This window comes from Ictalurus punctatus, chromosome 16 (genome assembly GCF_001660625.3).
Source record: "Ictalurus punctatus breed USDA103 chromosome 16, Coco_2.0, whole genome shotgun sequence".
NCBI classification, from domain to species: domain Eukaryota; kingdom Metazoa; phylum Chordata; class Actinopteri; order Siluriformes; family Ictaluridae; genus Ictalurus; species Ictalurus punctatus.
Window position 1 is genome coordinate 8,672,501 of NC_030431.2, and position 23,084 is coordinate 8,695,584.

The following is a 23,084-nucleotide window of genomic DNA, read 5'->3' on the forward strand; positions in this document are numbered from 1 at the left end:
TTTGGAGTGTGTTACAGTCATCAAATTTGAAATGAGTGTATATTTAAAAAATAATAATAATGTAATTCACAAAGTAAAACATCAAATAATGTTAGTGTTTTCAGTGTGAATTGAATTATCAAATTACTTTTTTTTTACATTTTCCATACTGTCCTAACTTTTTTTGGAATTGGGATTGTATATGTAAATAATGTTTTAAAATAAAAGGCTATTGTCAGACTGTCTGCTCCTGCCCAAAGTACACCAGAGATACTGACCTCTACCGTCGGAAATTTAACCCTGCTCCGCAAGAAATCTGATCCCTCTGTTCCTGCCGGAGAGCTGTGGGAATGCAGACCTCTAATGTGGGCCTTCTCCAAACTGTTGCCACAAAGTTGGAAGTGCACAATTGTCTAGAATGGGTTTGTATGCTGTAAAATTAAGATTTTTCCTTCACTGGAGCTAAGGGGCCTAACTCAAACAAATTCCAGCATGACAGTGCCCTTGTGCACAGAATGAAGTCCATGAAGAGATGATTTGCAAAGATTGGTGTGGAAGAACTCGAGTGGCTTGCACAGAACCTTGACCTCAACACTACTGAACACCTTTGGGATAAATTGGACCGCTGAAGTGCCCCAGGCCTTGTCTCCTGACATAAGTGCTTGACCTCAGTAATGCTCGTGTGGCTAAATGGGCAAATCCCCATAGACACGGTACAAAATTGAGTGGAAAGCCTTCCTATTAGAGTGAAGGTTTTTATAAGAGCAAAAGGGGACTATATCTGGAATGAGATGTTCAAAAAGCACATAAGCATGTGATGTCCACAAACTTTTGACCATATATGCAGGTTTGTTAAAGCAATATAAAGTAGGCATGTTGGCTAATTGAAAGCTAAGCTGGTTTTAAATGATTAATTAGCATACCAACTTGATATAATAGTTATCTACTTATAATTTGGGCACTGCGAAGACCAAGGACCAGGACCAGAGATCCCTTCTAATTACTTGTAAGCACAACCATCTTCTGTGGGCTTGGAAAGACGTTTGATTTGTTAGTATGCGGTTAAAACGAGTATGTTTATGAACACTTTTCTGATTGACATTTAATCGCATGTGACACTTTAGTATTTGCTCTTTTTTTTTAAAATAAACTTTTTCTAAATTTAGAAAAAAATAATTATAGTACTTCTTAATTTTGACTCACAATGTTTGTAGTGTCATTGTCTGACTCGATCAATTAATTTGTCATGGTCCTAGTTAGGACTATTCTAGCATTTCTTTAGTTGATGACATTCTAGTTGGCACTGGGATTTTTTTTTCCCCACAAAGAAATGACTACCTCCTGTTTGCTACTGGCGATTTGTAAAATGTATTTATTTATTTATTCTCCTCAAGGTTCATGATTTTACTGTATGCTATGTGAACTCGCCACAAAGCAAAATTAATTACTCCTAAATGCATAGTCCTTTTTTTGTATATTTTTCCATTTAATTGCTTTGATCAGGCCAAGGTCCAGGCCAAATGTGAAATTTAAATGCTATGTTTATGATGTTTATTAAAAAGGTAACCTGTTTTAAGACTTTTTATGGTTGTATATAGTTGTACATTTTGTGGAAATTGAACTGGTTGAGTGCGTATAAAGTATTGTGGGCTTCAAACAAATGCCATAAGTGGTCAGTCTACCAACAGGAACAGGCTGATGCAGGATTAAAAACCTGTAATTCATACACACAGCTATATTCCAATTTCAGTTGGTTATCTTATATTGTCTTTTTGATTTTACTGTGGCCTGTAAAGCAGCTGTTTAAAAACTATGTACTTTTCAAAGTGTATTATCTAAATATCATATTCACAGCAATCAATCATCATGAAATTTCAGCAGATGATAACACCTGAAAGAAAATGAGTACTGAAATTTATGTCCTACCTTTTAGTATGTCGTGGTCTTATAAAGAGTGGTGAAAGGCAAGATGAGGAGAGTGTGGGTGGGAGACACAGGACTGAGGCTCTAAGGCAGCTGTGCCAGATGAACCCATCTCAAGCTTTTAACATCAGAGCCATGGTGGTGAGAATTCACAGCTATACTTAACACAGCTTGCATTAGGACTCCCATACATCAAGCTTTACAAACTCAGCTACACAATTGATTATTACTGAATATTACTAAATATTATCCTCTCGTTTTCCGCAGGTGGAGGAGTGTCACCTGCCAGGTTTAGGGGTGGCTCTGACTTTAGATTATAAGGCAGGCAGTGCAGACAAGGCTGTTAGTCCTTTAGTGTCTTATGTCAGTGGTCTACTCCTCGGCACAAACAGCAAAGTGCGCACATGGTTTGGCATGTTCATCCGCAATGGGCAACAGGTAAGCATTCAATTATGCGATTTACATGGGCATCTACACAGGCACTCAACACGCACGCACGCACGCACGTATGTACATATACGCAGTGTCCCAAAAATCTCCATATATAGGGGACTATGTATGCCAGCACCACATAGTTTGTGCCTTCGTCAGTTTGTGGATGTCCACTTCTCGGTTGGTCCACAACATTTCCTGTCTTTTTGATAAGTTTGGCAACAGTGTCATGCGTTTATGTGCTTGACATTTTTGCTGTTAAAGTCCATCACAACCGTGCAACAGCTTTCTATGTGTGTATGTCATGGGAAAATGAAAGTACACCCACTTTCAATTATTTTATTTTTTTAAGCAGTTGTGTTAAAAAGATTTAAATATCTAGTCATAAAAAAAAAAAAGAAGTCAGGAACCAGGTGGGAAAAAAATAGCACAACCTATTATACAGTAGCATGTAGAACCGCCTTAAGCAACAATAACTTGACGTAAATGTTTTCTTTACAACATTGCTTCAGATCATTCATGTTTGAGGGCATTTTTTTTTATGCACAGCTCTTTTTAGATTTTGTGATAGCATCTCAGTGGGGTTGAGATCTGGACTTTGACTTGGCCATTCCAACACCAACAGGTTTTTTTTCTTCTTTAGTCATTGAGATATCAATTTGCGGTTGTGCAGATCTGTTTTTATAGAGGTAGTCATACTTCTTGATGATTAACTAATCTTGTGCATTTCATTAATAACACCGGCTGCTAATTACTCTTTTAATGATTGTGAAAGTCAGAGGGAAGGGTGTACTTATTTCTTCCCACCTGGATTCTGAATAGTGTTTCCCCACTGGATTTTATGAAACTGTGGTGGTTGGACCCCTGACCCTTTAGGGGGGTCCAGGAGCATGCTTGTGAGTGTGTTATTGATGCTCTCGGGCGTGGACTCTCAACAGACCCTCTTCATGCAAGTCTTTTTTTATTTGATGTCAGTTTTCCATTGATACCCTTGCAACATGCTACATGGTATAATGTAGTACATGTTATCTTTACCAGTTGTTAATAAAGATGAAGTGTTCTACCAGTTTACTAGCTAGCCGTTGCATTCTTAGGTTGTTAACAGATAGTGATCCATCCTGTTGATATCATCATATCGATAATCATTCATGTAGTAACACTCTTCATAAATAATTGTGAGCCCCCAGATAAATCATTGGCTGTATACATGGTTGTAAGGATAGTGGTCTGACTGACTTGGAGTAAGAGATGCTTTGCCGAAGCAACATTGCAAAACGGAGATCTTTATGAGACGTGTAAAAATGCTTTTGGTTCATTATGAAACCGTGGTGGGACAAATTAAACTGTGGTGGGCCGCCACTGTCTAGGTAATTAACAGGAAACACTGCTGAATGTTGGTTTACTGTTTGGGAAGAAATGACTTCCTCTAGTTGTCACCAGAGGTTGGTTATTTGTAAAGTTGTTGTGGACCACACAATTGTTATTTTGGCCCTGGTAAAATAAAAACATAGAATTGATGGAAGATGTACTTTCTTTTTCCATGATATTACATGCATGCAGTCTCCTCTGAAAATAATAATTATAATGAGTCTTTACTGATCACATATACATATGCACAGTGAAATTCTTTTCTTTGCATACCCCAGCATGTTAGGAAGCTGGGGTCAGAGCGCAGGGTCAGCCATGGAACAGCACCCCTGGAGCAGTGAGGGTTAAGAGCCTTGCTCAAGGGCCCAACAGTGGTAGCTTGGCAGTGCTGGGGCTTGAACCTCCGACCTTCCGATCAGTAACCCAGAGCCTTAACCATCAAGCCACCACTGCCCAAATATTGGAAAAGCAAGCCCAATTCTTTTATTATTGCTATACACTGAAGACATTTGTGTTTGAGATCAAAAAATGAATGAGAATAGATCAGAATTTCAGCTTTAATTTCCAAACCACTGGTGTACTGGCATCAAACATGTCCGCCAAGGAAAACCACAGGAGTTGATAACAAACATTGTGAGAGCTATGAAGAAAACCTGAAAAACAACTTTCAGTGATCTCAACAACAACCTCCACAGGATATAGGTGTCTGTATCAAAAAGCACCATTCGAAAAAGACTCTTGAGAGCAGAAACCTATAGAGGCCATACCACAAAATGCAAACCGCTCATCAGTAAGAATGGGAATGCCAGATTGGAATTTGTAGAGAAATAGATATGAGCCAAAAATGTTATAAAGCCTCTACAAAAGTGATGTAAAGACCAAATTGTGGAGAAAGTACCTGCTCATGATCCAAAACCTACCAGCTCATCGGTCAAGCAAGATGGAGGTAGTGTTATGGCTTGGGCTTGCTTGGCTGCTTTTGGAAAGAGCTGACTAATCTTTATTGATGATGTAGCTCATGAAGCTAGCAGCAGAATGAATTCAGAAGTCAACAGAAACCTTCTGTCTTCCAATTTACAAAGAAATACACACGTATGTATGTATGTATGTATGTATGTATGAGAGATGCACCGATGTATTTCTCAGCCGATACCGATAACCGATTATTCATAGTGATATCGGCAGACACAGATAATTTGGTGGTTCTGCCTTTTATACCTTTTATTATATTAATAATAATTTATTCCACAATTCTGAAAGAAATGCAAATAAAAAACTTTATTCTCTCCATTTCAACAAGTTGTTTCACCGTAACTGTTCTCATAAACAGAAAACACATTACTCAAATTAACATTAACTAAATTCTGAAGATTAAATTAAGATTTCTTAACTTATTCATGTCACAAATCGTAGCAGAGGTAAGGCGGATGCAAGTGCAGGATAACAGTTGTTTATTTAAAGAGACAGGCAAGCAGACAAATCCTAAACGTGATCCAAAACGTAATCCATAAACATGCAAGAGGTCAGGCGATTGGCAAACAGGCATACACGGAGCTAGGCAGGAATCTAGGTCGATAACCAAAACAAGACATGAACTAGAACGAGGGACTGGAAGCGGAGAATCCAGCGCGAACTGACTATGACTATGACGCAAACTAAACAAACTCTAACATGAACCGTGACTATGAATACGCTAAACGTTTACTTACTACTTACGACTTATTAATCCTCCGCGTTTTGTGCTGGGAAGCGCACGGTATATATGCGGACATGATTAGCGTGTAAACTGCTTTCAGCTGGGAGCAATACAGACCCACGTGAATTCTGGGCTGGGCGTGTTGGCGGACCGGGGCGTAAGCGGAGCCCGGCTGGGCCTGTCGGCGGACCGGGGCGTGAGCGGAGCCCGGCTGGGCCTGTCGGCGGACCGGGGCGTGAGCGGAACTTGGCTGTGCGTGTCAGTGGGCTGAACTTGGGTGACCGGGTCGGTAGACTTGGGCGTGAGCAGCATTTGGTCATTAGGCTGAGATATTAGCAGAGCTTGGGAAACTGGATCAGCAGGCTTGAACGTGAGCTCAGGGACGTGAGGCTTGGCTTGGGCGTCAGAGCCTGGAGGCTTGGCTTGGGCTTCAGAGCCTGGAGGCTTGGCTTGGGCGTCAGAGCCTGGAGGCTTGGCTTGGGCGTCAGAGCCTGGAGGCTTGGCTTGGGCGTCAGAGCCTGGAGGCTTGGCTTGGGCTTCAGAGCCTGGAGGCTTGGCTTGGGCTTCAGAGCCTGGAGGCTTGGCTTGGGCTTCAGGGCCTGGAGGCTTGGCTTGGGCTTCAGGGCCTGGAGGCTTGGCTTGGGCTTCAGGGCCTGGAGGCTTGGCTTGGACAATAGAGACTGGAGGCTTGACATGGATCTCAGGGACTTGAGACTTGACTTGGTTTTCAGAGTTGCTCTCTGCATGAAGTTGCCTGTAGTAGTGGGTAAACGGCAGGGCAGGTTCACCTTCCAGACTTCCCCCCCTGAGAAGTTGTTCTAGCTCCTCCTTTGCCTCCGGACTCCCGAATCGCATCATGAATTCCCCCACAAACTGTTCTACACTGTCCAGGTTCCTACAATGCTTATCCAGTTTGAGCTGCACCCATTGACGGGCCGGTCCAAAGAACCGGGACCACATGAATCGGAGCCAGTGCTTCTCCTCTGGCTTAGGGTCTGACAGGCTGGAGAAATAGAATTGACAATCTACCAGGAAATACTCTGGGGCACCGAAAAATCCGTCAAATGGATCAGGAAGCTCCATAATTGTCCATTGTGGGAAGTGGACTGAGTCCATAGCAGGGATGGTGGGCGTCGACTTCCTGGTTCTGCGTCTCCTCCGTTCTCCTGCTGCATCCATGTTTCGGCGGAAGATTCTGTCATAAATCGTAGCAGAGATACGAAGCAGAGATAAGGCGGATGCAAGTGCAGGATAACAGTTGTTTATTTAAAGAGACAGGCAGGCAGACAAATCCTAAACGTGATCCAAAACGTAATCCATAAACATGCAAGAGGTCAGGCGATTGGCAAACAGGCATACACGGAGCTAGGCAGGAATCTAGGTCGATAACCAAAACAAGACATGAACTAGAACGAGGGACTGGAAGCGGAGAATCCAGCGCGAACTGACTTTGACTATGACGCAAACTAAACTAACTCTAACATGAACCGTGACTATGAATACGCAAAACATTTACTTACTACTTATGACTTATTAATCCTCCGCGTTGTGTGCTGGGAAGCGCACGGTATATATGCGGACATGATTAGCGTGTAAACTGCTATCAGCTGGGAGCAATACAGACCCACGTGAATTCCCAGCCAATGATGGAACAGGGAGGAGACATGACAAACATAAACAAAACACACGTGTCCCAATGTCACTACGGTCGACAGCGGAAAAGCAGGTGCTTGCTCATTTGCGCTTAGAGCACACTGCTTCAAGGAGGAATCGTGACAATTGAATGTTATTAATTCATATTAACATTGACTGAATTCTAAAAAAACTCCTGTTAGTCTCACATTCCCTCACCACAAACTAAAGCATTTCTGCTTCATCATTGAACATCAAACTGGTTATATATAATATAAACATTTTTTTTATATTAACATTAACTGGATATAAAACGTACTACTCTGCAAATATATTTTTCTCTGATATCTATCTCTGTGTGTGTGTGTGTGTGTGTGTGTGTGTGTGTGTGTGTATGTATGTATATATATATTGTTAACATGCACACCTTATTCGTTAACATGCAGTGCAGAGCTTACAAACTGCAGTTTTGTCGTCATTGTCACCCAATTCAGAGTAATTCAGCACAAGAGACATCTTTACACACAGCAGTGTTTTAACTTGGAAACATTGCCTTTATTGGCTGATACATCTGTGCATCTCTAGTTTGTGTGTGTGTGTGTGTGTGTGTGTGTGTGTGTGTGTGTGTGTGTGTGTTGTCTATAATACAGGTGAATCTAAAAAAATAATAATTTTATATCGTGGAAAAGTTAATTTCCCAACCCATAATTTAATTAAAAATATGGAATTTTCATATATTCTAGATTCATTACACATGATGTGAAATATTTCAAGCCTTTTGTTTTAAAATCTTGATTATGACTTACAGCTCATTGAAATAAAATTCCAGTATCTTAAAATATTAGAATAAAGAATTTATAATGCAGAAATGTCGACCTGAGAAGAGCTCTAATTAGCTAATTAATTCAAAATGCCTGCAAAAGTTTCCTGAGCCTCTTATTATTACATTTGTATACAAATTTTTTTGCTGGGCATAGTGCCAAGTCAAGCAGAAACATTAATGTGGTGTGTGATGTGACTCTACCGCAGGTCACCGTGGTGACATACTGGTGCGGTTGTCATGGCCACCATCACAGCCCTACTGATCTGGAGGGTGGGGTTCAAGCTTCAGCACCGGCAAGCTGCCATTGCTGGGTACTTGAGCAAGGTCCTTAACGTTATATGCTCCAGGGGCACCATATCATGGCTGAGCCTGCACTCTGACCCCAACTTACTGACAACCTGGGATATGTGAAGAAAAGAATTTCACTGTGCTGTAATGTATTTGTGACAAATGTTTCTGCTTCTAAACTAAGAGTAAGCATTCGGAGCTATTAACTGTTTTAACAATCAATCTAAGAGGGCACACCTGCGCAAAAAGAAACACCTGTTCCCATGTTCCAGTATTTTTGATCACTTGAAAAATGGATGGGTTCAAACAACACATCCATTTAAGTTGCTTAACACCTCTACGTATAAATATCAGGAAATGAAAGCTGAAATTCAGACCTATAGTCTCGTATAAATCTTTTGATCTCAAACCTAAATGTCTTCATTGTATAGCAAATATAATAGAATTGGGCTTGCCGTTTTGTTTAGCGATTTGCATGATTAATTTGGTTAATTATGTTTTTCAAAATGCTCTAATCGAGATTGTACATGTATGTTTGTATGTACATATGTATGTACAAACGTATGTACCATGGTATTTCCAAATACTTGATTATGATTGTCTGGAAGGTTTAAGTGTGTACCACAGGTAGTTCCGGTCAGTTTAATCACCGTTCTAATTTTATGCGCTGTCTATAAACAACTGTAACCATAGTAACATACAGTTAAAATTACTGTTTCATTATTATTATTAGAGACACTGTAATTCGCACTTGCACACTGTCTCTCTCTTACGTACATTTATTCACTTGTTTGCTCTCGATTTAGATTTTAGATTTAATGACACGTATATAAAATAATGAACAAAAATGAACCGTTATTTTTATATTTTCAGTCAGATTTTGCACTGCAATCATCAATGACTGATTTAACTTGTCAATGCTGGCAAGTGAACATGGCATAAGTGGGATAATCCTCACATCCTCTATATATATATATATATATATATATATATATATATATATATATATATATATATATATATATATATATAAAAATTATTATATAGAAATTAATGCAAAATCAAGGAAACTCTGCAATATTCGGAGGAGCTTGCAATTTTTCAAAATTGCTGCCGCTTTTCCACGTATGTATCTGTGTGTGTGTGTGTGTGTGTGTGTGTGTGTGTGTGTGTAAGTATAAAAATTTCTACTTCTGTTTACATTAAATCTTTGTACATTTCAGAGAAAGAGTCAGAGTAGTTCAGTTTTGTGGCAAATGCGGAGGCAGCTGCTGTTGGAACTGGTAGCCATCTTGCCTTGCTCACACAGTACACGTGTACTCAATGACACAAGGCTCAGTCCTGAAATGATGGAGGGCAGCTCAGCATACTCAAGTCTGAGAGAGGATCATGTGGTGAAAGGCAGTTCATTGCTCAGACTTTACTGCGCTCTCATGGGTATCGCTGGCCTCAGGTATTTGCCTCATACAGATTTGCATTCAGACAGTCTGGCTATTTTGCCTAAATCTCACTTAAATTAATATTTTTTTAATGTGTACAGTGCAATGAAAAGTATTTGTCCCCTCCTTATTTCATCATACAATGCAATATAAGACAAGGAGAACATAAGGAAACACAAGCAAAATCTTTAAAAGCTCATTTCAGTTTTTGAAGGAAAAAGGTTATTCCCCTCGATTATAAAAAAAAAAAAAAAAAAAAAAAAAAAAAAAAGGAACACACACCACAAAACCTAAATAACTTTTTTTTATGCTGGCTTTAACAGCAACAACTGCAACCAAACACTTACAGTAATGCTTTTATCAAATGTACAAAAAACTTTGTTCCATTTGATCGGCAGTGGTTTTTGCTTTCATTGGTTACCATTTTTGACCAGTCTCTTTTTAATGGTTGAATCATGAAGGTGACTAATAAACCATGATCTTATCTGAATGAAGTAAGCAAGGTTTTTTGTGACTTACTGGATGAGTCGTTAATGCACTCTTGGAAGTTTGGTAGGCTGGCCACTTATCGAAATATTAACCAGAAAATATGATCTCTCTCCTGAAATTTCTTTTCATCGTGGCATAGTGTACTGCCTGTTGAGACCACTTAGCCTACTCCATGTTGCTGGAAAGGTTCTATTTAAGTAATGTTTAGATTCAGAAGGGCTGGCATTAATCAAGCCTGGGTGTACCTAATCTAATTGAATCCCAGTTATCCATCACATTTGGTGAATTGGTTGAATTGAGTAACTTGGGGAGCAGTTATTTTTTTCCACACAGGACCAGATTGTGGTGTTAACCTTTGTCTGTCAGAAAATTAATGATATAAACTGTATTTTGCACAAAAACTGTGTGTTCCAATACTTTTGGAGGGGTCTGTATGTTACATTTTGTTTAAAAATCTGAAAAATATTAAGTGAAACATGCAAAAATAGATCAGGAAAGTTGAATACTTTTTTCTAGCACTGTATAAATTGAGTAGTTTGTAGATGCAGAATCTGTATTTTCAGCCTATATCTAGTGTTCTAACATGCAACTGGTTGAAGCTCTGAGTACATTCATACCATGAGGCATTTAATAGTTCTGCTTTTAGACCCACAGATGAGGAGGCTGAGCAGCTACTCCAGCTGATGACCAGCCGCCCCCCTGCTACGCCTGCTGGAGTCCGTTTTGTCTCTTTGTCATTTTGCAAATTACTTGCCTTCCCTACACTTGTCAGGTACTCCTCATGTTCTGTCAGTTATTTAAATGAATTTTATTTCTGTCTAGCTCGGCCATGTTGGTCTTTTTCTCCTGCTGTTGTTTACCTACTTTTCTTTGACAAACTCTGTGCTGGTCTAATAGTTTTGGCTGTGATGCAAGCATCCAGACTCATAGTAGTAGTGGTATGATGGTAGAATTGGTGGTGTTATTCTTAAAGATTTTGTTTGGGCCATTCTATTGGCATAAAACATTCTTATGTGAGAAATCACCATATTACCAATAATTCATACAAATTGATGACAGCAAAAGACTAAATGATGCAGAAAAATAGAGACCATGATTTTTTCTGCAGTATTCTCACTCATTGCGTCTGACAGTGAACATGTAGCATGAGGTCACTAAGTACATTTGACCCATATACTCTCACCTCCACAGTGCAGTATTTGGTCAGTGAGTAAAGAGATTGATGCAATGATGTGTTATTCAAGTTCAACAGACTCATTCTTATTATCCATGATGGAGCGGGAGATGCTGACTGATTCCAATAATGAGAAAACCAGTTAACTGTGGACTTATTTGTCAAAGCTCATGTGCCTTTATATGTAATCTTTGCAAACCAAATATTAAAATGCTTTGTCCAATACTTCAATCATAATACGACGTCCAAGAGTTCAAGCACAAATTTAAGGACTCATATAAAGGTGAATGTGATTTTGTCATTTTAAATTGATAAGTAACCTGATCAGGATCTCTAGTATCTCCATAAAACCGCGTGTGGCTCGACAGAAGGAGAGACGGAGAGAAAAGATTATTAGGACTGTGCTTAGCATAACTGAAAGTCTAGTCAGGGTAGGCTTGAGTAAACAAATACGTTTTAAGCCTAGACTTAAACACTGAGACTGTGTCTGAGTCCCGAACACTAATTGGAAGGCTGTTCCATAACTGTGGGACTCTATAAGAGAAAGCTCTTCCCCCTACTGTAGCCTTCATTATTCGAGGTACCGTCAAATAGCCTGCATCTCTTGATCTATGTAGGCGTGGCAGATCATAGAAAACCAAAAGTTCGCTTAGATACTGTGGTGCGAGACCATTTAGTGCTTTATAGGTTAATAATAGTATTTTATAATCAGTGCGAGATTTCACTGGGAGCCAATACAGTGTGGATAAGATCGGGGTGATATGGTCGTATCTTCTGGTTCTAGTTAGGACTCTAGCAGCTGCATTCTGGACTAACTGGAGTTTGTTTATGTACTTACTAGAACATCTAGACAGTAAGGCATTACAGTAATCTAGTCTAGAGGTGACGAATGCATGAACTAATATTTCTGTATCGTGTAGTGAGGATATTTTTCTTATATTAGAAACATTTCTGAGATGAAAGAAAGCTATCCTTGTAATAATATCTACATGAGAATCAAATTATAGGCTGGAGTCAATAATCACACCAAGGTCTTTCACTGCTGCTCATGATGAAACAGAAAGTCCATCTAGAGTAACTATGTTATCAGAAAGCTTACTTCTAGCTACACATGGTCCTAATACAATTACTTCTGTCTTATCAGAATTAAGTAAAAGGAAGTTAGTCATCATCCAATGTCTAATGTCCTTTACACAATCCTCAAATTTACTAAGCTGCTGTCTGTCCTCTGGCTTCGCTGAAACATACAACTGTGTATCATCAGCATAACAGTGGAAGCTGTTTGCGAATAATTTGACCTAGAGGTAGCATATATAAAATAAAAAGCAGTGGGCCTAAAACAGAACCTTGTGGAACACCAAATTTAACCTTGGTATGCGTGGAGAAGTCTCCATTTGTTTTATGTTGTATTTCGTATGAATATCTAAAACTATTTAATGAGAGACACAAAAACAGAAGAAATAAATTTTTACAGGTCTGCACTAAAAATTTTGCCCATTTAAATAGCTTCAATGTTAGCTACTTTTTATTTTTTATTTTTTAAAGGGTAGCCTGACTGCAGCTTAACTACTTCAGACTATAAGTAGCTTATAGATATAAAAGATGTAGTTTCAAAGCTGTAATGGGTGAAGGGTAACAGCCAAAAAGAAAGAGTCTCATAAATAGTAAAAGTGTCCAGTAGCAGCATCACAAAGTGCATGTGTACATTGATGGCTGTACAATGGTGGGTTCAGGGAAGAATGTTTTATTAGTTCAGGTGAGTGTTGGGAGGCAGCAGTGTGTTGAGTATTCTGACTGCCTCAGGGAGTTTGTTGTGGAGTTTTATGGTAGTGGCATGGATGCTCCAGTACCAAGAGTTCAAGAAAGACATAAGAGGGGTCATCCACAATGCTGGTGACATTTATGGATGCGCTGGTTGTTCAAAAGAGGTGTTGATGGTGGATAGAGAGGCTTTGATGATCCTTGCAGCTATTTTCACGATTCGCTGTAGGGTCTTGCAGTCTGAAACTATACAGTTCCCATACCAAATGGTAAGAGTTCTGGTCAGGCTGTTCTTTGTCCCCCTTTTGAAGGTGATGAGGATGGGAGGTGGGAGCTTAGCTAACCCACTACTTAGTTACTATGTAGAAAACATCCCTGCACAGACCATCTTGTCCCACATTAATTTAATCTGGATGCAAGAGGTTTATCACAGAAGAGAGGTGTAATATTGTTATGAAATATGTCATCCAAAGAAACTAATCCTGTCCATTTGTTCGCACTCTTAAGGCATTGCATCTCAATATGACGTTCACTACAGTTGAAACAAGTAATGAAAGGAAATAATTTTTTTGGAGTAAATTCATTGTGTATTTGCAATGGCTGTTAATCCTCATAAACGTCACATGGTTCCTAAACTAGTAGAGCCTCTATAATGTATGTCTCTCTCTTCTTAACCCACTTTCCCTTTAGTACACCAGAACAAGAGCAGCTGATGGTGATGTGGCTCAGTTGGATGATTAAGGAGGAAGAATACTTTGAAAGGTACTGTAAATCTGCATGGACCTTTTGCAGAAATATGCATTTCTTGTTCTATCCAAATTTACTTAGTGTTACTGCAAGCATTTTTGTGTTTGGCTTAGGTTTATGGTGTCATAGTTTCATGGTTAGCCACAGTGCATGATTGAACAGTTTATTTAAAATGTATTTCCTTCTTTTTGAGCGTCATTATCCTGATTGGTTTCTTTTTCTACTAACTAGACCTATCAGTCTTGTCTGTGGGTGGGCTTTACAATTGACCTCTCTTTCTCTTCAGTTCATCCATTACCCCTGCTTTCCTTAAACCTGAAATGGTGGAAATTCTCCTAAGCCAACGGTTCTGTGCAATTGAGTTGTTTCACAGTATTTTAAAGGGAAAATCGCAGTGGAGGGTGAGTCACAAGTGCAGAATTTGAAGTGTGGCAGGTTCAGGCACTGGTATACACAAGAGCTATAGTATTTAACAAAATGCCTGACCAAGCACATGGTTTGAGACAGTGTCTAAAATAGTAATTGGAAAGCTATTCCATAGCTTGAGTTTTATTTTTGAAAAAGCTTCTCCCCTGCTGTTGTCTTTTTATTCTAGGTAAAGAACCAGCACAGATTGGTTAAAGCAGTTGTGTTGGATAATAGCAAAAAAAATTCGCTCAGCTACTGTGGGATGAGACCATGTGTGCTGCTGTAGGTCATTGATAGTATTTTATAATCAATGTGAAGTTTTACTTGTTCTAAGTTTTAATGTAATGAAGATAATGTGTAGTTTTTTCCTCCTTAAATCTAGGCATGCAAGGTACTCTGTCATAGACATAGAACATCAAAACTGTTGTAGCAATGTTTTACTGGCAGAAAATGCATCTGCATATGCTTATTTAGCACCAGTGGAGGAACTGCGTGCTTACGTGTTTATGAATGCTGAAATATATAGTAGTACTTGAGCTTTCACTTAGCGCCCACCAATGTTCTTGTGAGAAACAAATGGCCTAATTGTTCCCAGCACAAGCTAGCTAGTTTATTGGTGCTGTGTTCATTAGCAGTTACAAATTAAATGAACTAGCTAGTTATGCAAATGTAAAAAAAAAAAAAAAAAAAAAAAAAAAAAAGGTAGCTTGCTATTTACTGTTTATATTAATCCACCATGTACTGTTATTAGACTGTTCAGATTCGCAACCCTGGTTGTAACCGTGATGGATAATGCTTAACCTCTGCATACCGTGCTGTTTTGTTACCCCCCGCCCCCAATATTCATTTGCATACTACTCATAGTGAACCTTTGCACAGATTCAATTTTGCACAAATCAACAATAGGGACAGTGAGATCAGTGTGGACACGCTAACTAGCATATAAGCCAACATCACTGATACAATTAGCAGACGTGAGCTGAAGGGTGTCTTGCAGTCATTGCCATGAGCCTTTTAAAGCCAGAGCTCCTCCCATTTTGACGTGTTTCTGTAAATGATTGGGCTAACAGTTATGCTGAATGATGGTAGGCCCACTAATTGGCAGGAATTGTGGAGAAAGGGAGAGGGCGGGCAAGAGAGATATAGAAACGAGAGGAAAAAAGGAGCAAGCTAACAAGCGATTCGACAACAAACAACCAAGTGCACGCAAAGCTTTGTGCATGTAGCAGTATGTAAAAAAAAAAAAAAAAAAAAAAAGATTGTTCATATTTACACTCACTAACCACTTTATTGGGAACACACTAACACTGGGCTGGACACCCCTTTGTTCTCAGAGCATGCTGGAAGTAGCTATTATCAGATGTGTGAATGGTGGCCATAAAGGGATGCGCATGGTCTGCAACAATACTCAGATATGCTGAGGGATTTAAACTATGATCGTTTAAGGGGTCCAAGAAAACATTCCCTTCATCATTACACCAGTACCCCAGTCTGAACTGTTGACACTTAGCAGTTTAGGGCCATGGATTTATGCTGGTGATGACATTGTAATCCTACCATCTGAATGTTGTAGCAGAAATTGAGATACATCAGACATTTTTCCAAATCGCCAGTTATCCAGTTTCAGTGAGCCTTTGCCCTTGGTAGTCTCAGATTCCTGTTCTTGGCTGACATCGCTAGAACCCAGTATGGTATTCTGCGGTTGTAGCCAATCTGTCTCTAAGTTCTACATTCTGTGCCTTCTGAGATGCTTTTCTGTTCACCACCGTTGTAAAGATTGGCGTTACAGTAGCCTTCTTTTTAGCTCAAACCAGTCAAGCCGTTCTCCTCTGAGCTCTCTCAACAAGGCATTTCTGCTCATAGACCTGATGTTTAATAGATGTTTTTTTGTTTATTGCACCATTCTATGTAAACTCTCAAGACTGCTGTGCGTGTAAATCCCAGGGGGTCAGCAGTATCTGAAATAAACAAACCTGCCAATTTGGCACCAACCAGTATCACAATCAAAGTCTCTGAGATCATGGAATCAGTTAATGCAAGCTATCCAGTCCCTGAGACCATGAAGCAACCCGAAACCATAAAGCTTCACCACTTTGCTTCACAGTTAGTATGATGTGGTTGTCCTGAAATGCTGTCTTTGGTCTGCACCAAACATGCCTGCTGTTACTGTGGCCAAAAAGCTCTATCTTTGATTCGTCTGTCCAGAGCACATTATTCCAAAAGGCCTGGTCTTTGCCTATATACTCATTGGCAAACTGTAGCCTTGCGAAAGGTTTTTTCCTGGCATTCCTCACATGCAGGTCAAATTTGTGCAACCTCTTTCTGATTGTAGAAGCATGCACTTTGACACCAACAGTTGCAAGACTTACTATCAGATACTGTAATAAAATCTTGGGGTTCTTGAGACTTTTTGCATCAGATAGTCTGCTCTTGGGGTGAATTTGCTGGTATGGCCAGTCCTGGACAAATTGGCAGTCGTTTGAAATCTGTGCCATTTATAATAATTTGGAGATCTTTTTAAATCCCTTGCCAGATATCCACAACCTTTTAACTGAAGGCCTTATAGAACTCTTTAGGTCTTGGCATGACACCACACACCTCAATAGCAAAGGAAACACCAGACACTAGATATGAGAGGGGTATAAATAAGACCGGTTCCACCTACAAAATTACTACAGAATGTCAATTTATGTGTCATTTGATAGTGTATCACCTTTATTAATAAGCACTGTTTCAAAGAGGATCAAATGCTTGCTTGTCCAAAAATGTCAAAAAATCCAACGATTTCCATCCAGTGTACTCATTTTCACATGACTATGTAAGTTTGATTTATGAAATATGCTAAAATAATTTAAACTAAACTTTAATTAGTTTTCTATCAGATTGGCTTCTCTTATGGCTGTTTTGTACCAGATCACATTTATAATTGCAAGCACGATTGTGAAACACCCTGGAAATCTATGACTCAGACTGTTGGTAACATTAACATTTCAACTTAGTAAGCTTAAGGCATTGTTTAACTTTCTTTTGCTTACTTCTAAACATAGAATTGTGAAAAGGCTCCACTAGCTTAGCAATGCTAGCTCTGTTAACTAATATTAACACTCATAGGAATTAGTTTAATTCTTTGGCCAGCAGTTATAAACTGCCTGCAGCATCACTGTCAGCAGTTTAATTGTAATTTTTTAAACTGTATGTACGTTTTGGTACAGTTTTACTAATTATTAAACTGTTGAAGTTCATTCTTATCTCATGCTGGGGATGTTTCTGATGCACCATTACCATACCTATATCCACAGTATGGTAAAATCCATATTTTGGCACTGTGGCACACCAGCATTCTGCATCATGTAATGCCTTGGAAATATTATCTATCTATGATATTTAAATTAGTCAATAATCAAAATCACCAAGAAAATCAAAATCACCACTTGTTGCACAGGTTGTAACTGAGGCCATCCAGTGACTGCATACTTGGAAAGCTTATGTCTAGCAGCCTTATGTCTAAACAGTCCTTAACTTTATTAAGCCTAGTATGCTAAGAGTTATCAAAATAGCAGTGGAAGCTAATACCACGTTTAGGTAATATTGTACTCGGAGGTACATACAGCATTTGTAGCAGGAAAATGGAAGCGGTCGAAAAATGTTATAATTTTCCCACAAAAAGTAAACCAACATTGCGAAAACAAGTGGGACAAAATGAGAGCACGTTTCCTACCTCCATCATTAAGAGAGAAATTAGCAGCCAGGTGTTACAAATAAAGTGCACAAGATCATCAAGAAGTGAAACTACCTCCTATAAAAGCAGACCTTTTGGCAGTTGATGTTCTCTAACACTCGGGTGTGTGTCTACATCATGCCAATAAGAACGAACATTAGCCATGGCTTCAGAGAAGCATTTGAACCAGAGAAGCAGGAAAGGTCCTCAGAGATCTAGACACCCAGAAGCTTGATGCTGGTCACACGTGCCACCTCGACCCCATTGATGTGGATGCATGTGTGTGTATGGCCCCTCCTTGTCCTCTGGTGGTCCACAATGAGCATGAGACCTGCGGGTCTCTGTAAGCACATTAAATGTTTGTTCCTGATCGCAGAAGAAGACTGAACAAGTATGGCTTTCATGGAAGGGTGGCTAGGAATAAGCCCCCTCTGTTCAAAAATAATATGGCAGCATGACTTGGGGGTGCAAAATTGCATCTGAACAAACCACAAAATTTCTTGAACAATATCCTTTGGACTGATGAGACTAAGATTGAGATGTTTGGTCATCATTCATAGTGCTATGTTTGGCAAAAACCAAACAGTGTGTCACCACAAACACCTCATTCCAACTGTCAGACATGGTGGTGGAGGGAATGATGATTTGGGCTTGTTTTGCAGTCAAGGGTCCTGGGAAACTTTGTGGGAAACTTTGTGAGAGACATTGAGACAATGATGAACTCCGCTTTATACCAGAATATTCTTGAGACAAATGTGAGGCCATCTGTCCAGCAGCTTAAGCTGGGCCAAAATTGGGTCATGCAACCGTACAATGATCCCAAGCACAGCAGCAAATCGATATCTGGTTAATGATGGGGGAAAAACATTGAGATGCTGTGGTGGGATCTAAAGAGAGCTGTGCACAAAAGAATGCCCTCAAACATCAATGAACTGAAGCAACATTTCAAAGAAGAGTGGACCAATAATTCTCCAAAATTATGAGACTGATAAGCTCCTATAGGAAACATCTATAGGATTTATTTATTTTTGTTCATAGTAGTTGGTGAGTTTCACACAATTGTTATTTAGGTCCTGATAAATAAAAGCAGATAATTGAAAAGAAAAGTTGTATTTTCTTTTTCCCATAACTGTACGTAACTCTAACAACTATGTTGGTGGCTCCACCTCCACCACCATAATGTCATATTTAAACAAACCCCCACCCAGGGCTTCAGGTATGTCTTCACACTACTTTGTGAAACATGGCTAAGAAGACTACGTTTTTCTTTGCTGCCAAGGGTACTTCAAAAAGTACTGAATAGAGGGACTTAATACTTGTAATGAAGTGGGATTTCAATGCGTGTGTGTCAATGTGTGTTTTACATTTTTTATCCATTTATTTATTTATTTATTTTACACATCTTTAATATATATTTAATTGCAAAGCTTTGTCAAATAAGGTTACTTTTTTATTATTTATTTTTTTACATAAAAGTTATGTGGTCTTGTTTTCCTGGATATACAATTTACAAGGAATATACAAAGCCCAACTTCCTTAAACCCCTGTCCCTCTTCTCATACAGTGCTGCTGGTGTTTCTGCTTCTTTTGGAGAGATGCTATTGCTTGTTGCTATGTATTTCCATACCAACCAGCTCAGTGCCATCATTGAGCTAGTCTGTTCCACACTAGGAATGAAGGTGAGCCTTTAGAATCAGTATCATTGTGATTAGGCTAGCTGTAATCTCTACTAACACATCTTAACAGTAGGATCTCCACATGTATTTCACTGGAAATGCAAGAATTAGGCCCTGTCGCAAATGGTACATTTGCAGCCTTGTTTGTTTCCTCTTGTCCACTAGGTCTAGGTGAGGATGTATGTTGCATCCACTAGGTGAGGCCTTAGGGTGTCACATTTCTCATTTTATGCCTCAGAAGGGTGTTTTCATGAGCATCCTCTGTGAACTCTTATGGCACCCTTTGACATCAAAGTGAACTTAGCAGTGGGCTTATTGTGATTATTTGTAAAGACCAATTACAGTGTATGGACTTGTTGAGCATCAGGGACACATACTGATATAAAATGACTTCCCTAAATTACCTTTCATTATTGATTTATCATTTTTATTAAGTAGCGTTAGAGTAGCAGCTTATATGAAACCTGAGTGTGGTTAAGTATAGCCATAAGGTTTCCAGATTGTTCTCGAGTTGCATTGTCTGACATTGTTTTTTGTTAAATAAGTTTAAGGTCAGAATTGTGTAACTGAGATTCACCTCTGTTTTAGGCAGTCTCCGCTCCACCTGTGTAACTGTTACGTAACTTCTGAGTAGTGCTTAAGTCCATTGTCAGGTTTGACATCTCAATACCAGTGTCTGCAATTTTGGTCTTAAATCCTCATTAAGTAAATGTAACTTGAATTAGAATGTGGCCTATAGGTTGCATGTGATGCATAATTTTTAATTTGTCAATGATTTTGGTGGGATTGAAAATTATGAATGTGAGAAATCATTGAAACACATCCATTATATGGATTTCTTGTATCATCAGTGAGTGACTGCAATTTCATGACTTTCTGCTGGTATTTCTGAATGGCATGCAATTATTAAAGCACCTCACTGAACACAACTGGAATCCAATGAACTTTTTAGGACTGTCCAAAGGGTTGACTTTTGCACCATGCATCTCTTGATGCACCATAGATTTTCACCTTGATGATGTCATCAATGCGCCATTTGGAACAAGGCCTTAGAACCTAACAAAATATGTTGTGAAAGATTGCTTTTTTCATCAAAATTGTTTACTCTGTCCTTTGTGAAGTTTATGTATAACTAATAGTGAACTGATTTAATTTTAATATGTTGCTCTAAATTGTATGTAAAGGGACCATCCAGGACCTGGGAGAATCTCTTATTGACTTATTCAAAGTAAAACAGTGACTGTACATGTATTATAATTTTTCCTGAGGCTGTTTGTAAATGTATTTAATTTGCTATTTACAATCAATTAATCCTAATTCACAGGCGTATTATTCTAGTCCATGACCTGCTTAGTTGGAGTTTTAGAATTTGTCTTTTGAAATGTGACTTCTATATTTGCTTTAGCCTAAGTTGAAAGATTTATTCCTTGATTATGTACTTGCACAGATTGCCATTAAGCCCAGCTCTCTGAACAAAATGAAGACCATATTTACCCATGAGATCTTCACTGAGCAGGTACAGTACAAAATAGGAAATTCTCAAATAGCGGGTCTTAATTTTGCAGCAGCAGGTATGTTCTGCATCATGAGTACGATTATGATTTACTGTCAGCTCATCATGACTCATGACTGTTACCTTTATCACATTTGATTTAATATGAATCAGTAACAATTTTAGGGATTAATAAATGACAAGCCATCATGGAAAAGAGTGGATCATCCTTGCGTTTCATAATTTGTGAACTCTGTAAAAGTACTTGGCTTATGTTGTAGGTGGTTACTGCCCATGCGGTGAGAGTGGCTGTCACCAGTAACCTGAGTGCCAATATTACTGGCTTCTTACCCATCCACTGTATTCACCAGCTCCTCAAAAGCAGGGCTTTCACCAAGCACAAAGTCTCCATCAAGGTATAGAGGAGTTTTTGTTTGTTTGTTTGTTTGTTTGTTTGTTTGTTTGTTTTTAACTACACAACATACTTAATTCTGTTTCACATGGTTCCATTATCAGTTCTATTATCTCTTTACATACAGTAGATGTAAAAAAAAAATAAATAAATAAATAATTAAAAAAAAAATCTGCACAGCCTAATTAAAATGGCAGGTTTTTGTGATCTAAAAATTTAATATTGCCAATTCAAGATGTCCCATAGACTCTTACCCAAAGAGTGGTGTAATAAAATCAAAAGGTGTGTCAACAAAGTATTAATTTAGAAGTGTGCACACTTGGGCAACTAGGTTATTATACTTTTTTTTTTTCTTTTTCCATTTTTCCCTAAATTTTTTGTGTGTGTATGACACAGTAAAGGTGGGAAAAGATTCACAGAAATACATTTAATTAATCTATTTGATGGAATAATTATATAGAGATGTGTATTTTGGTAATTAATAGTAAAATACTTAACAGACAATATGAGTCTCTTAATTCCCAAGACCTGATTATGACTTTGTAAAGACCATTGGGCTTGTACCCTTGACAAACTGAAAGAAAGTCTTGCTGTCTTGCTGAAACTCTAGCACAGGCTGTGTTGTACAGGTGCATCTCAGAAAAATTTAATATCCTGGAAAAGTTCATTTTCCCTCATAATTTAATTCAAAAAGTTGAACTTTCATATATTCTAGATTCATTACACATAAAGTGAAATATTTCATGCCTTTGTGTTTTAATCTTGATTACGGCTTATAGCTCATGGAAATCAAAAGTCTAGTATCTCAGAATATTAGAATAAACAATTTATAATACAGAAATGTCGCCTGAGAAGAGCTCTAATCGGCCAACTCAAAACACCTGCAAAGGTTTCATGAGCCTTTTAATCTCTCTCTCTCTCTGGTTCAGTATACACAACCACAATCATGGGGAGGATAAAATTAAATTTTGTATTTCATTTGTAAATCAAGGTCCCTGAGTTTGGAGGAAGAATGGAGAGGCACAGAATCCAAGTTGTTTGAAGTCCATTGTGAAGTTTCCACAGTCAGTGATGATTTGGGGAGCCATGTCATCTGCTGGTGTTGGTCCATTGTGTTTTCTCAAGTCGAGAGTCAATGCAGTCATATACCTGATCAGCCTACTCGCCTGACCTGAACCCCAGAGCTTAGGGGTGTCCAATCATAATCATCAAGAGTAAAACAAAAAAAGGCTTGAAATATTTCACTTTTATGTGTAATGAATCTAGGATATATGAAAGTTCCAATTACTGGGGGGTTGGGGGGGGGGGGGGGGGGGGGGTTTACTTTTCCACATTATTCAGTTTTTTTGAGATGCACCTGTTTATCTCACGTCCTTGTTTAAATACAAGGTTATGGAGAGCTATAAAGAAGTTTCTCATTGACCGGTTATACCTGGTACCTCCCATTGAGGCAAGTGGTGGTTTTATGGTTAAGCCTTTGAGCTACAGATCAGAAGGTCATGAGTCCAAATACCAGCACTGCCATGCAATCCCTAGCTGGGTCTTTGAGCAAGACCCTTAACCTTCGATTTGCTTAGTTGTACCCTTCCTCAGTTGTAAGTTGCTTTGGATAAAAGTATCAGTTGTA

The 23,084-nt window shown here is 38.9% G+C and overlaps 2 protein-coding genes across 7 annotated transcripts in view; one reads left to right on the plus strand and one right to left on the minus strand.

Moving 5' to 3' along the window:
- Positions 1-23,084, plus strand: part of ints2 (integrator complex subunit 2) — a 96,631-nt gene that overhangs the window by 18,456 nt on the left and 55,091 nt on the right. For all 6 annotated transcript variants that reach the window (XM_017461912.3, XM_047153657.2, XM_017461911.3 and 3 more), the window contains 8 exons: positions 1,913-2,043; positions 2,170-2,340; positions 9,365-9,594; positions 10,716-10,841; positions 13,695-13,766; positions 19,442-19,556; positions 21,001-21,069; positions 21,327-21,461. In XM_017461912.3, coding sequence (XP_017317401.1) covers positions 1,913-2,043; positions 2,170-2,340; positions 9,365-9,594; positions 10,716-10,841; positions 13,695-13,766; positions 19,442-19,556; positions 21,001-21,069; positions 21,327-21,461 — 1,049 coding nt within the window. The remainder of the gene's footprint in view (positions 1-1,912; positions 2,044-2,169; positions 2,341-9,364; positions 9,595-10,715; positions 10,842-13,694; positions 13,767-19,441; positions 19,557-21,000; positions 21,070-21,326; positions 21,462-23,084) is intronic.
- LOC128635252 (translation initiation factor IF-2-like) lies at positions 2,885-7,025 on the minus strand. Its single transcript, XM_053687110.1, has one exon. It carries the CDS (start codon positions 6,575-6,577, stop codon positions 5,495-5,497), a length of 1,083 nt encoding a protein of 360 aa, XP_053543085.1. The 5' UTR covers positions 6,578-7,025; the 3' UTR covers positions 2,885-5,494.